The 12,511-nt window shown below is 52.3% G+C and overlaps 1 protein-coding gene across 3 annotated transcripts; it reads left to right on the top strand.

The window, feature by feature from the left end:
• The first annotated feature begins 1,910 nt into the window (after nucleotides 1-1,910).
• Nucleotides 1,911-12,051, top strand: DYRK2 (dual specificity tyrosine phosphorylation regulated kinase 2). Of its 3 annotated transcripts, none has more exons than XM_036455518.2 (3): nucleotides 1,911-2,384; nucleotides 2,918-3,069; nucleotides 10,254-12,051. In XM_036455518.2, the coding sequence occupies exons 1-3, from the start codon at nucleotides 2,336-2,338 to the stop codon at nucleotides 11,859-11,861; spliced, it is 1,809 nt and encodes a 602-aa protein (XP_036311411.1). In that variant the 5' UTR covers nucleotides 1,911-2,335; the 3' UTR covers nucleotides 11,862-12,051. The 3 variants fall into 3 exon arrangements, with proteins under 3 accessions (XP_036311411.1, XP_036311412.1, XP_045444183.1); XM_045588227.1 differs by lacking the exon at nucleotides 1,911-2,384 and adding an exon at nucleotides 2,648-2,746; XM_036455519.2 differs by lacking the exon at nucleotides 2,918-3,069 and having other exon boundaries at nucleotides 1,912-2,384.
• The last annotated feature ends 460 nt before the right edge of the window (nucleotides 12,052-12,511 follow it).

The following is a 12,511-nucleotide window of genomic DNA, read 5'->3' on the forward strand; positions in this document are numbered from 1 at the left end:
CTGGTGTTGCAGGCTCCATCTCAGTTGGGGGTGTAGAGGAGGCAGCCAGTCAATGATTCTCTCTTGTCATTGATGTTTCTATCTCTCTCCCTGTCCCTTTCTATCTGAAATCAATTAAAAAGTGATGTAAGAAAAACCCAAGGTGGTATATTAGAAAGAGTAATGGAATTACAGTGGGAGTAAAGAAGTGGGTTCTGAATTACGTTCTGCTATTAAGTAGATCTTTTCATTAGTTAATTCTGTACATTAAATGTCTCCCCAAGTGGATTTGAACGCGATAGTCCCTGATGATAAGCAAAGGGGATTATTTCTTTCTGGGGTTGAATCAGGTCATCATAAAGACATATTATTAGATTGATTATTTCACTGTGATTCTACTTTATTAGATCACACAGAGGATTTTTGCACCTGTTCCTTCTGCCAATGCCACCTATCTTTAATACCCCTGTAGGAGCTCTGAGAGGACCACACTTTATCTTTGATACACTTTTTTTTTATGTCTGCACAAAGCTGAGGGTGATCTCTCCGGGAGGTTGCTATGACAATTTGCAAACAATAGGGATGATGGAACTCCGTGGGAGGTGGCCTCCTTCTGATCTTAATCTGCACTAGTTCAGGCCTGCAAACTTGGTCCATCCAGGGGCTGGCTGGCAGATGCCTGAGGCAAAGAGCATGAAGGATCCAGGTCCCCAGGAGAACTTCAGAAACTTGGCATCTCTGAGGAAGGAAATGCACAGCATAGCTCTTAATCCAGTCACCAAGAATCGCCAGCTCTTCCCCGCCCCAGCCCCCTCAAAGGCTGAAGTGACAAAACCTGTGACCTCTGGACAAAGGCATATATAACCCCCCCCCCCCACACACACACACACACACTCTACAGGGGGGTACTACCCTGTGAGTTGGGCGTACAGTTTTACAGTCTGCAAGGGGAGGACAGGCTGTAGGTAGAAGTTAAAAAGGCAGGGGAATTGTCCACGAGTCTTGGAAGGAATGGGATGAGAGGAATGAAAGGTGTCGCTCCCTTGCTGCAGCGGTTTAGAGGAAGGCGTGTGGCTCTGCCTGTGGCCGCGCAGGGGAAGGGCTCCGGAGTTGTAAGGAAAGGAGAGGTGTGTCTGGTGTTTATTTTTGCCTAGCAACCCACAGCCAACTGCTTCCCCAGCAGCCGTCCACAAGCGCCTCTCAGCCTCCCCCTGTCCGTCCTGTCGACTGGAGAGCGGTCACTTGGCGTCAGTAAACCGGGAGGGTGTGTGTGTGAGGTGAAGGTGGGAGGCCAGCCCCCTCCTTCGCCCAGGCTCGGGGTATCACCAGGCTATCCTGCGACCCTCCACCGGGGCTTGACTTACAGAGGTGACCCTCTTGCACAACTAAGTTATTGACCAGATACATTGGGGAGCAGCGGGGGTTGGCAGTGAAGCCACGGAAGGGGGGACCGTATTGTGTGGGAGCAGCCATTCGGTTAGAAAGCTGAAAATGCGTTTTGGCTCTGGGGGCGCGCCTACAAGAGGAGGGGTCTCTGCAGCGATCGTGGTGGGAGGCGAGCAGCGGGAGGGGGTGCTGTGGGGAGGGTGTGGGGGGCAGTTGCCGGGGCCGGGGAGGCCAGGGCGGGAGAAGGTCGCAGGCAGCGGAAAGCGGTGCAGATGGCAGAAGGGAGCGGCGGCGGCGGGCCAGCCGCCGAGGCTGCAGACTTTTCCGGGGAGCGGAGAGGGGTGGCCATGCAGATGACTGGGTGGTGGGAGGAGGGACTCCGGCGTGTGGCCGGGTGGGGGTGGGGTGTGCGAGAGCGTGTGTGGCGGGCCGTGGGGGGTGGGGTGGGGGGGAAGGAGGGGGGAGCCCGGGGCGGGGCCTGCACCCGCGGCCGCTGGATCGGGGGCGGGGACGGGGCGGCCATCCCTCCCCGGCCGCCCAGAGCGCGGGCGCCGGAGCGGGTGTGTGCGCGGGGGCGCGCGCGCGGGCCGGGAGGAGGCTCCCGAGAGCGAGAAGGTCCTCGCGGCTCAGCCCGGTCCCCCCGCCCCCCCGCGCCCCATGTGAGGGAACCGGGGAGGCCGGCGGCTCGGGGAGGGCGAGGCATGTGCACGGGCCGGCGGGTGCCGCGGCCGCCCGGGGACGAGGAGGACGGCGGCGGCGAGGACAGCGGGGCGCTCGCGGCGGCGGGCCGGCGCCGGGGCGATGCGGCGGGCGGCGTGTGCCCGGCGGTAGCGCACTCCAGGCGGCTCGGAGGCGGCGCTGGCGGGCTGCGGGCAGGGCGGCCCGGAGGCGGCGGCGGCGGCCGCCAGAAGTAGCAGCAGGACCGGCGGCGGGGACGGCAGCCTGAGATGCATTCTCTCCTCCAGCGGCCATGTTAACCAGGAAACCTTCGGCCGCCGCTCCCGCCGCCTACCCGACCGGTAAGCAGGGCCCCGCCGGCCCCAGCCCCGCCGGCCCGGCCGGCCCTCGTGGGACCGGGCCCTCGAACAAAGTCTGCGCCGCGGCGGCGGCTCCCCGGCGGGCGGCGCCGGCCTCGCTCCGCTCATTGTTGCGCGCGGGGCCCGGGCCGCTCCCGGGGGGCGCCCTGCCACCCCGCTGGGCGCGGTGGGTGCCTGGCCGGCCTCCCCCTGGGCTCGGCGGGCGAGGCGGAGGCGCCGCGGCCAGCGCTCCCCCCGGCGCCGGGCCTGCAACGTGGACCGCCCCAGCCGTGCCCGGCGCGGGGTCGCGAACTCGCGCCCCGGGGCCCGACTTAACTTTGCAGCCGCCCGAGCCCGGCCCTGGGGTGAGCGCCGCCGGGGACCTGCGCCCCGGACGCCCGGCTTTTCGGTTCCCGGGGAGAGCGGGCTCCGCCGTCCAGAGGAGGGGTGGGGTGGGGTGGGGCGGGGCCGCGGGGTCCGGGTGACTCTCCCCCCGCCCTGACCCTCTTTTGTCTCCTCCCGCGCGTGGCTCCCAGGCCGAGGAGGGGACAGCGCCGCCCGCCAGCTGCAGGCTTCCCCCGCGGCGCTCGGAGCGGGGCCCCCCCGGAGCGGAGTGGGGACCGGCCCGCCCTCGCCCATCGCCCTGCCGCCCCTCCGGGCCAGCAACGCTGCGGCCGCGGCGCACACGGTGAGCCCCTGCCCGCGGCGGCCGGGGGGTGGGGGGCGGGCGGGAAGGGTGCGGGAGGGGCCGGGGCGGCGGGAACGCCTGGACTTGTTGGGTGCTGACGCCAGAGGAGAGAGGTCCCAGTGCGCCCCTGGCCGGTGGCCTCCCCTGGACGCCGCCCTCTGGACCCCGGGCGCGCCCGGAGGAGCTGCAGCCACAAAGGAAGATGCGTGGCGTGGGCCCCGCACTTCCCCTCCGGAGCCCGCCCACCCCTGCGCTCCTCTGCCTCGGAACTTCCCTCCTTGCTGCTTGCCTTCTCTTCCTTCTTTTCTTTCTTTCTTTCTTTTTCTTTTTCTTTTTTTTTTTGGCCTTGCTTCTTCCCAGAGCTCCTTTTCCCCTGACCTGGTAAACATCTCTCCTCCCCCACGTCGGAGAGTGGGTATTTATAGAAACAGATCTGTGTTCCGGGGACAGCCAGACAGTCCTGGCCGGAAAATCGATTCCCCCCCCCCCCCCCCAAAAAAAAGCCTCCCATCCCAGGCCTGGCTCCAGCCTGCAGGGAGCACCCTCATTTGCCCTCCGCGTGTGGAAGCATGTTTTATGAGTGCTACAGGTTTGAGCACAGCAGCAATGGTAATTAACATTGACAAACATGTTAAGCAGGAGCAGTCAGAACAACAAGCCTCCCGGATGGATATGTGAAAGCGGAGGGCAAGGGCACCTGATGGATGCTGGGGTCCCTCCGAGGGCCAGAGGGAGGGGGGAGAGAGCCCTGTGGGACTGGTGGCTGCAGTGACTGGCCCGGCTGGGTTTGACTTCAGCATGTGCATGGTCTCAGCTCATGGCCCTTGGACGGACGGTGCCCGCCAGCCTAGAGGTGGTGTGGGCATTGGCTGAGGTGGAGGTCCCAAGGTCTTTTTTCCCATTGGATCTTCCTGAGGAACTGCCTCAGGTCGTTCTGGTTGAGGGATGCTTGCGAAGGATGGAGCTCTATCACGTGGAAGTGGAGTGTCCATGTCTGGCCCCCAGAGGAGTAGCTCTGAGGGTAATGCATTAATGGAGAAACTTGTTTGTTAGGGGAGGATGGCCAGAGTGGAGTCTGTCCTCTGAGACCCGGACAGATGTGCACAACTTTGACAGGAAAACGTTTTGTGGTTCGTCTTACTCGTTTCTCTCTTCCTTTGTCTTTCCCGACACATCCAGACACAGAAGTTGAACTGGTTTGTGTTGGACCGTTGATGGTAGAAGAGAATCTGCCAGTAGGCTGGGTGGTTTCTTACGGTTGCATGTTCTTGTCACAGTGACATTTTACTTGAGGAGTTGCCGTTGTTTTTAAGGGTTTGGGCTATTTGGAATCACCTGACAAGTGGGATATCATAACATCCATTTTCCCATGTGTGGATGTAATCATGTGACTTGGGGGGGTATATTTGGTTTGCATCAGGATTCCAGTTTTATAGGGTTGGCTTTGCCTGACCAGAGCCTCTTTGCAATTGAAATGTGTCATGGGATTAGGGAGAGCTGGAGGAGTAGCCTGCGGTTGCCCAAAAAGGAACAGATGTGAAGATGCTTCTTAGGACTCCTCAGGAGGGGTGCTTGTGTTTGCTGTGGCATCTGATTTACCTCGTTTTAACTTCCCTGTGAACTTCAGTAGGCTGTTGATCATTAGAGGCTTGGTCTTTGAAAGTGTGATTTGGAGCTTTGTTGTTTAATTTTTATTTTATTTGCACAACACGGCAGATTTCCTTAGAACAGGGAAGTATAAGAGGACCACGTCATTTATGTGATCCTACTCCTTCACTTTACAGATGAGGATACTGACACGTTAACTGGTTTGGTCAAGATTCCCGTAGCAAGGCTGGAGCCCAGGCCAGGCCTTCCTGATTCTAGCATTGACATACTGCTTGACACGGCTAATTCTAGGAAATGGTATTAATTTCATTATAAATGTAGGAACCTTTGCAGATCTATATCCCCATATGGCTTTTAAGGTTTTTGTAAGTGTTTAGTTCCACAGCAGTTGCAGCTGGGAAAAGCTGGTATAGAAGGAGTGGGGGGAAAGGGCATTAATGAGAGGAAAATAATCTTGTCATAGGAGCCTGCCCATATTTTCCCTTGTAAATAACATAGTAGGTGGATAAACATATGATTATAAAGATTATGAACTTTGGAATTTATCTAGTACATTGCCCTGTGTTTCCTATCTCCATGGTTATATTATTGCACACTTAGTCATTTTGTTTATCTCTGTACTGAAAGTATATCTAATAACTATTTTTTTAAACTACTAGGTGTGTTTTGTGTTTTTTTTTTCATGTGGCGTGGACAATATTAATATACTTAGTGTTTTTTTTAACTCCCAAATATTAGTATGGTATCACTTTTAGAAGTGTCTTAATGTTTAAAGCATTTTCAAGGTGCTAATTTACCTTTATGAAGTAATTAGAATTGAAGAAGAATTAAACATGCTTTTCAAAACAGTAATAACTTGAAGAAGTAGACATTTGACTCAGGGCCCCACAGACCTTCACTTGTTTGAGGAGGAGCTAAAATTCCAATCTTTTGGACTCAGTTCTATTCCCATAGCACTATACAGCATTTCTAAGATGACTTCAGAGAAGTTTTTAAATGCCCAGAAATGTCAGCACAGTGTAATATCTGCTGTTTTCCATTTGATCATAGGGAGAGATTAAAACTACAAAACTGGTGAGTCTCTTGTTCTTAACTAATTTCTGATGTCTGTTTCGTGGTCAGAGAAGGCTGCGGTAGGTCCCTGCATTCTAACACTTGCATTGTAGGTATCTAACAATTGTATCCTCTCAGTGTACGTTTCAAATGTGGCGGGCACTGTGCTAGGAAAGCATTGGCAAACAGGAAGAAGCCACTGTCTCGGGCTTCACGAGGCTGAGTGAGAGTTTTCAGGGTCCTTCAGTGTATGGTGCTGTCCTGGCATATGTGTTCTGGAAATGTCTTGGCTTTTCTAGGGTCTCCTCCCCTCTTTACAGACCAGTCAATGGTGCTTCCAAATTTGGTTTTGATGTTAAGAGTTTTACAGAGTTTGAGATTCAGAGTCCGCCTTTCCTATGGATTTCTTAACACCTGGAAAGTTTTTAAGGCACCACATGTTGCTTTATCTGCTACAGGTTTATGTATCTGCTACAGGTACTTTGTAACTGCTGCCATTTGCCTCCAGGTCTCCCCTGATGTGCTACAAGCTTACCATCTTATGACTTGGGTCATCAGGGACAATTTGCAATTCCCTGGGCATTTACTTCATGTTTTCTTAGGAAGGTACAAAGGTACTTCTCAAGAATAAGGCAGCACCAAAGGTCTTGTGTGCCTGCATATAAGCCTAACCAATGGACACAGACACCAGGGGGGTGAGGGCATGAGTGGGGGGTGAGGGAGGCAATGGGGGATGAGGACACATACATAATACCTTAATCAATAAAGAAAATAAGAGACCTGTGGCCGAAATCAGTTTGGCTCAATGGATAGAGCGTTGGCCTGCGGACTGAAAGGTCCCAGGTTCGATTCTGGTCAAGGGAATGTACCTTGGTTGTGGACACATCCCCAGTAAGGGGTGTTCAAGAGGCAGTTGATCGATGATTCTCTTATCGATGTTTCTAACTCTCTATCCCTCTCTCTTCCTCTCTGTAAAAAATCAATAAAATATATATATTAAAAAAAAAAAAAAAGAGACCTGTGAATAAAAAACAATAATAATTCAGAGATGTGAGTTAGCAAGGACATATTGACATGCCTTTTTCCATTCAATAGATGACTATGAGTGCTTACTGAATGTCTGGGTTTCTATCAATAGGGACTTTAAGAGATAAGAGGAACCCTGCCCTGGAATGGCTCACAGCTGGGTGGGTACACCAGATGATAAAAGAATCGCAGTAAAATGAAGTATGTTCCAATCTGTCAGCACAGTAGAAGGGAAAGGGAGTTTCACAGAGGAGGTGAGTGTTAAACTGGACATTGAGGGTTGAGGAGTTTACTGCTTAGGTGTGGTTAGGAAGGAAAGGATGATGCTAATAATAGTTCTTCTTTACTCAGTACTACCTTATCCTCCTAATGGCCCTTCTGAAGTATCTTTGTTACCTCCTTTTTACAGATAAGGACATTGTGGTTCAGAGAGTAGGTACTTTGCCCAAGGTCACAGTTAATCAGCAGTGAAACGGACTCATTTCCCATGTGTCTGCTTGAAAATCCCTGGACTCCTCACCATTATGAGAATAACTTCACCCAGAGCAGAGGAGCATAAGAAAACAGTTGTGCTTGCACAGGTCTTGGCGAATCCGGCTCTCTTACCCTTGGAGAGAATAGTGTGAGTTGCAGATGACGGTGGAAGGACTTGGATCCTTAAGGCTCTATGCTTTGGGATCTTGTGTTCTTGCCTGTGAGTTCTTGTACTGTCTGTGGAAATGGGTGCAGTTGTGGGCCTTGAGCGAAGGCATGCACAGTGTCAGAGTGACTCTGTTGAATAGTGACTGTAGGAGTACTATGGAGAGAAGAAATTTGAGGAACTCTAGACTTAGAAGCAAGAGGTCGAGTTACTCAGTTTGAGTTGTCCCCGTGAAAGACCACAGGGATGTGGGGGGAGACAGTGTGGGATAGAGGCTTAGGATGACTTGGGAAGGTGATGGAGACCTGGAGGAGGATATCCAGGTGTAGAACCTGAGTGAAGATGTGGAGGTGAAGTCTTTTGTTTAACAGAAATTGACGATGAGGGAAGGAGGACATAGTTTTGGCAGAAAAACCATGAGTTGAGTTTGAGTTGCCTGTGGGAAAGGCGGCTGTTTTGTGTGTGGACATTATGGGTCTTGAACTCAGGAGACATGGCTTGGGCAGGTCTGAGTTAGAGGCGTAGCTGTGGCAGGTGTCAGCCTTCCGGTGGCTGTGGTCACGATGGACCAGGAGAAGCCACGGGAGTTGTGGCTGGAACCCTGGGGAACCCTTGCACCCGCCTCTAGGTAGGTGAGCTGAAGCTGTGGAGGAGACCAGAGAGGATCGTTGGATAGATAGGAAGTGAACAAGATAACAGGCAAGCTCTCTGTAGTACTAGTCATTAAACTGATTATTTTTTTAAATTATGCAGAACATTAAAATTGCTATTGCAAAAACTGATGTCAGTTTCAGGCGCTCATATGTTTTACTTGGCCATCTTTTTAGGAATTCCTAAAGCCCCAAAGTTAATTTTGTCCCTAATGAGACCTCACGCTTTTTGTATAATAGCATGTATGCTGGTAATGTATGTTTTCTTTTGACCTCACTCCTTAAAGAGAATGGTTCTGATATTTCTAATTCCAGCTCCTGTTATTCCTGGGTGCTCGAAAGACCACAGTGGGGAGAGGGGTGCAGGGAGTGAGGCTTAGGAACAACAGCAGTGAGCAAACCTGGACTAATTTTGCATATACCTAAGGCTTTCCTCATTTTTATGGACTCCTTGCTTTTGGCATAGAACATGGAAAAACAATAACCTGCCCAGCTACCCTTACAAGAGTTAAGTCCTCTTAGCTTGGAATATCACCTCTGTATTTACTGAGATGTCTTCCAGAAGTCTGTCTGAGAAATAAAACCCCTCGGTCTGTGAAATCACATTCAAACGTGCTCGAGTACTGTGCTATAGTCTACTTTGTCTTGGAAGAATGCAGAGAGAGAGAAAGCTCACTGCTCAGATAGTCACTGTGCATGGCATATGTCAGTGAAAGAAAATTCGAAGGTCTTAGTCTGCGAAGGTCTTAGTCTGTGAGTAAGGTCTTGGAATTTCATTTTGTAGTCTAGGTGATTTCAAACCATTTCCTGCATTGTCATATATTACATTTGCAGAGCGCTTCTGTGCTTTTAGTGGTAGATAAAGCCCCAAAGGTAGGGCTTAGGAAGAGATAATAGAAAAAAAAAATACTAATGGCAAAGGACTTGAACGAGTTGATTGTAAGCTTGATGTTAGGGACTGCCACTTATGTGGCTAGACCTCAGCGAATGGTGGTGGGATGAATGAGAAGGATTGTGAAGGACAAATTGATCTTTACTTAAGATTTTATGTAAAAACCATCTAGCAGGGTGCTTTAAAATGTGTGGGTGGTTGTGTAAGGTGTCAGGAACTCCCAACTGGGAGTGGATCCTGGCTATGAGTCCTCTCCCACCCCTCACCTTTTTGCAATGATAGTGAAAAAAGAAAGAAAAATCCTAGTAGATTCTCAGTGGAGGTTGGGGAGTGGAGGAGGGGATGCCTTGGCTTACACCATTATTTTGTTTAGGCAGCAATGTTCAGGGTGGTATGTGTGCCTGAAAATAGAAAAGCTGACTATCCCAGCAGCCCAGAGAAATGCAGCTCTTCAGAGCGCTGAGCCATTGGCCAAAGGAAGGCCCCAAGAGCTGCAACAGTTGGTTTGTTGGGCTGAATGGCCTTAAATGGTCATCATAGTTAGTGGAGCCCAGAAACTTTTAAAAATAGGTTAGGGGTTTGCAGTGTGTATCGGCATGGTAACCTCTCAAGTCTGAATGCGCGGTGTTCTTTGCCACTGGATTGTGCATTTTCTTAGGTGTAATCAGATTTCCAAGGAGTGAAGACCGGAAGGAACATACCAGTGTTTTCAGAATAGAGCTAACTAAACAACGAAGAAAGAGAAATGGACAACACACAGACGTCCCTGTCCTGGGGCAATCAGGAGCTCTTTGAGGAGGCGGGAAAGGTGCTAGCATCTGGGGGCGGTGGAGCCAGGAGCGAGTCTCCATGCTCATGCATTTTTCTGTATCCTATTTCCGTACCAAGGGTGGATTGAGTGGAATGCCTGTGTTGTGCCAGTTCCTGTGCTAACTGTTAGGTATAGGATGATAACCAAGAATGATAATTCCCTGCCTCCACAGGAAATTATTCTAAGGAACCTCAGTATGTACAGCAAGCTGCTCGTCTCTTAAGTGCAGCATGTATGGGGTCCTTTGTTCAGGATCCCAAGGTTTTGTAGCCTTACCCAGCCAACTGACCTCTAGTTCCTCTATTTTGTCAGCATCGTATCCGCTGTCCCTGTCAGGGTGTTCCTGGGGTCCCTCTTGGGCCCTTTAGGAAACCCGATGCTAACTGTACATCCCAACCAAATTGGGTTTGGTAGAGGTGGGGGTTGGGGGCTGACTTACAAAATACCCCGTTTGAACAGACAGCCCTCTCCCATGCTATTCAATGTTTCCTTTCCGCATTCCAGATTGGTGGCAGTAAGCACACGATGAATGATCACCTCCACGTGGGCAGCCACGGCCACGGGCAGATCCAGGTGCAGCAGCTGTTTGAGGACAACAGCAACAAGCGGACCGTGCTCACGACACAGCCAAATGGGCTCACCTCGGTGGGGAAGGCGGGGCTGCCGGTGGTGCCGGAGCGGCAGCTGGAGAGCATCCACCGGCGGCAGGGGAGCTCCACCTCCCTGAAGTCCATGGAAGGTCTGGCGAAGGTGAAAGCCCCCCCGCTGACGCCCGAGCAGGCCATGAAGCAGTACATGCAGAAGCTGACCACCTTCGAGCACCACGAGATCTTCAGCTACCCCGAGATCTACTTCCTGGGTCCAAACGCCAAGAAGCGCCAGGGCATGACGGGCGGGTCCAACAACGGCGGCTACGACGACGACCAGGGCTCCTACGTGCAGGTGCCCCACGACCACGTGGCCTACAGGTACGAGGTCCTCAAGGTCATCGGGAAGGGCAGCTTCGGGCAGGTGGTCAAGGCCTACGACCACAAGGTGCACCAGCACGTGGCCCTGAAGATGGTGCGGAACGAGAAGCGCTTCCACCGGCAGGCGGCCGAGGAGATCCGCATCCTGGAGCACCTGCGGAAGCAGGACAAGGACAACACCATGAACGTCATCCACATGCTGGAGAACTTCACCTTCCGCAACCACATCTGCATGACGTTCGAGCTGCTGAGCATGAACCTCTACGAGCTCATCAAGAAGAACAAGTTCCAGGGCTTCAGCCTGCCTCTGGTGCGCAAGTTCGCGCACTCCATCCTGCAGTGCTTGGATGCTTTGCACAAAAACAGGATCATCCACTGTGACCTGAAGCCCGAGAACATCCTGCTGAAGCAGCAGGGCAGGAGCGGCATCAAGGTGATCGACTTCGGCTCCAGCTGCTATGAGCACCAGCGCGTCTACACGTACATCCAGTCCCGCTTTTACCGGGCCCCGGAGGTGATCCTCGGCGCCAGGTACGGCATGCCCATCGATATGTGGAGCCTGGGCTGCATTCTGGCGGAGCTCCTGACCGGGTACCCCCTCTTGCCGGGGGAGGATGAAGGGGACCAGCTGGCCTGTATGATCGAACTGTTGGGCATGCCCTCCCAGAAACTGCTGGATGCTTCTAAACGAGCCAAAAATTTCGTGAGCTCCAAGGGATACCCCCGCTACTGCACTGTCACGACCCTCTCGGACGGCTCTGTGGTCCTCAACGGAGGCCGCTCCCGGAGGGGGAAACTGAGGGGCCCGCCGGAGAGCAGAGAGTGGGGGAACGCACTGAAGGGGTGTGACGATCCCCTCTTCCTTGACTTCTTGAAACAGTGTTTAGAATGGGATCCTGTGGTCCGCATGACCCCCGGCCAGGCGTTGCGGCACCCCTGGCTGAGGAGGCGGTTGCCAAAGCCCCCCTCTGGGGAGAAGACGGCGGTGAAAAGGATAACTGAGACCACTGGTGCTATCACTTCCATTTCTAAGTTACCTCCACCTTCCAGCTCTGCTTCCAAACTGAGGACTAATTTGGCACAGATGACAGATGCCAACGGGAATATTCAGCAGAGGACAGTCTTGCCAAAACTTGTTAGCTGAGCTGAGTTCCCCCCCCCATGCTGGTAATCTGAAAGATACAATGCGGCTGAGCCTTATTGGGTTGCAAAGGAGTAGTAGCTCAGACCCGTTTTTATTTGCTCAATAACTTGACTCATTTGTATCTCTTCAGCACTTATTTTAATGTAAGAAAGTCATTTGTTTTGTTTTTATAAAATACATGGGGACAATGCTTTAAGTTTTTATACTTTCTGAAGCTGTTTTTTTTTTTCCTCTGTGTGTGTGTGTGTGTGTGTGTGTGTGTGTTCTAAAAGTACAATAAGCCTTACTGTATTTGGTGTGGCAGAGTAATAAACATCAGTGGCAGGCCATTGATCCCTTCATGACTGCCATGCATCTACAGATTGGTGTCAGAGACATTCACTATGTTTTTATGGTTCCTAGTATCTTCTCCTCCAGGTGACTGCCCCCAAAGACCCCCTTCTCTCTCCGAGCTCAAGACTCCTGCACAGGTGTAGCATGTCCTGCCTCTGTTTCCCGTAGGTTATCTGGGTGGTAGTTATGGAGGGAGGGAAAAGGTCAGTATGAAAACGATGTTCTAAGAAATACTGCACCTTAGAGATTTTTTTCCTCCTCTGAAGTAAGTAAATCATGCTCACAAACAATGAAATTCCCAAGGTTTACCTGACGAG

Source organism: Pipistrellus kuhlii, unplaced genomic scaffold, assembly GCF_014108245.1.
Source record: "Pipistrellus kuhlii isolate mPipKuh1 unplaced genomic scaffold, mPipKuh1.p scaffold_m20_p_3, whole genome shotgun sequence".
Taxonomy (NCBI): domain Eukaryota; kingdom Metazoa; phylum Chordata; class Mammalia; order Chiroptera; family Vespertilionidae; genus Pipistrellus; species Pipistrellus kuhlii.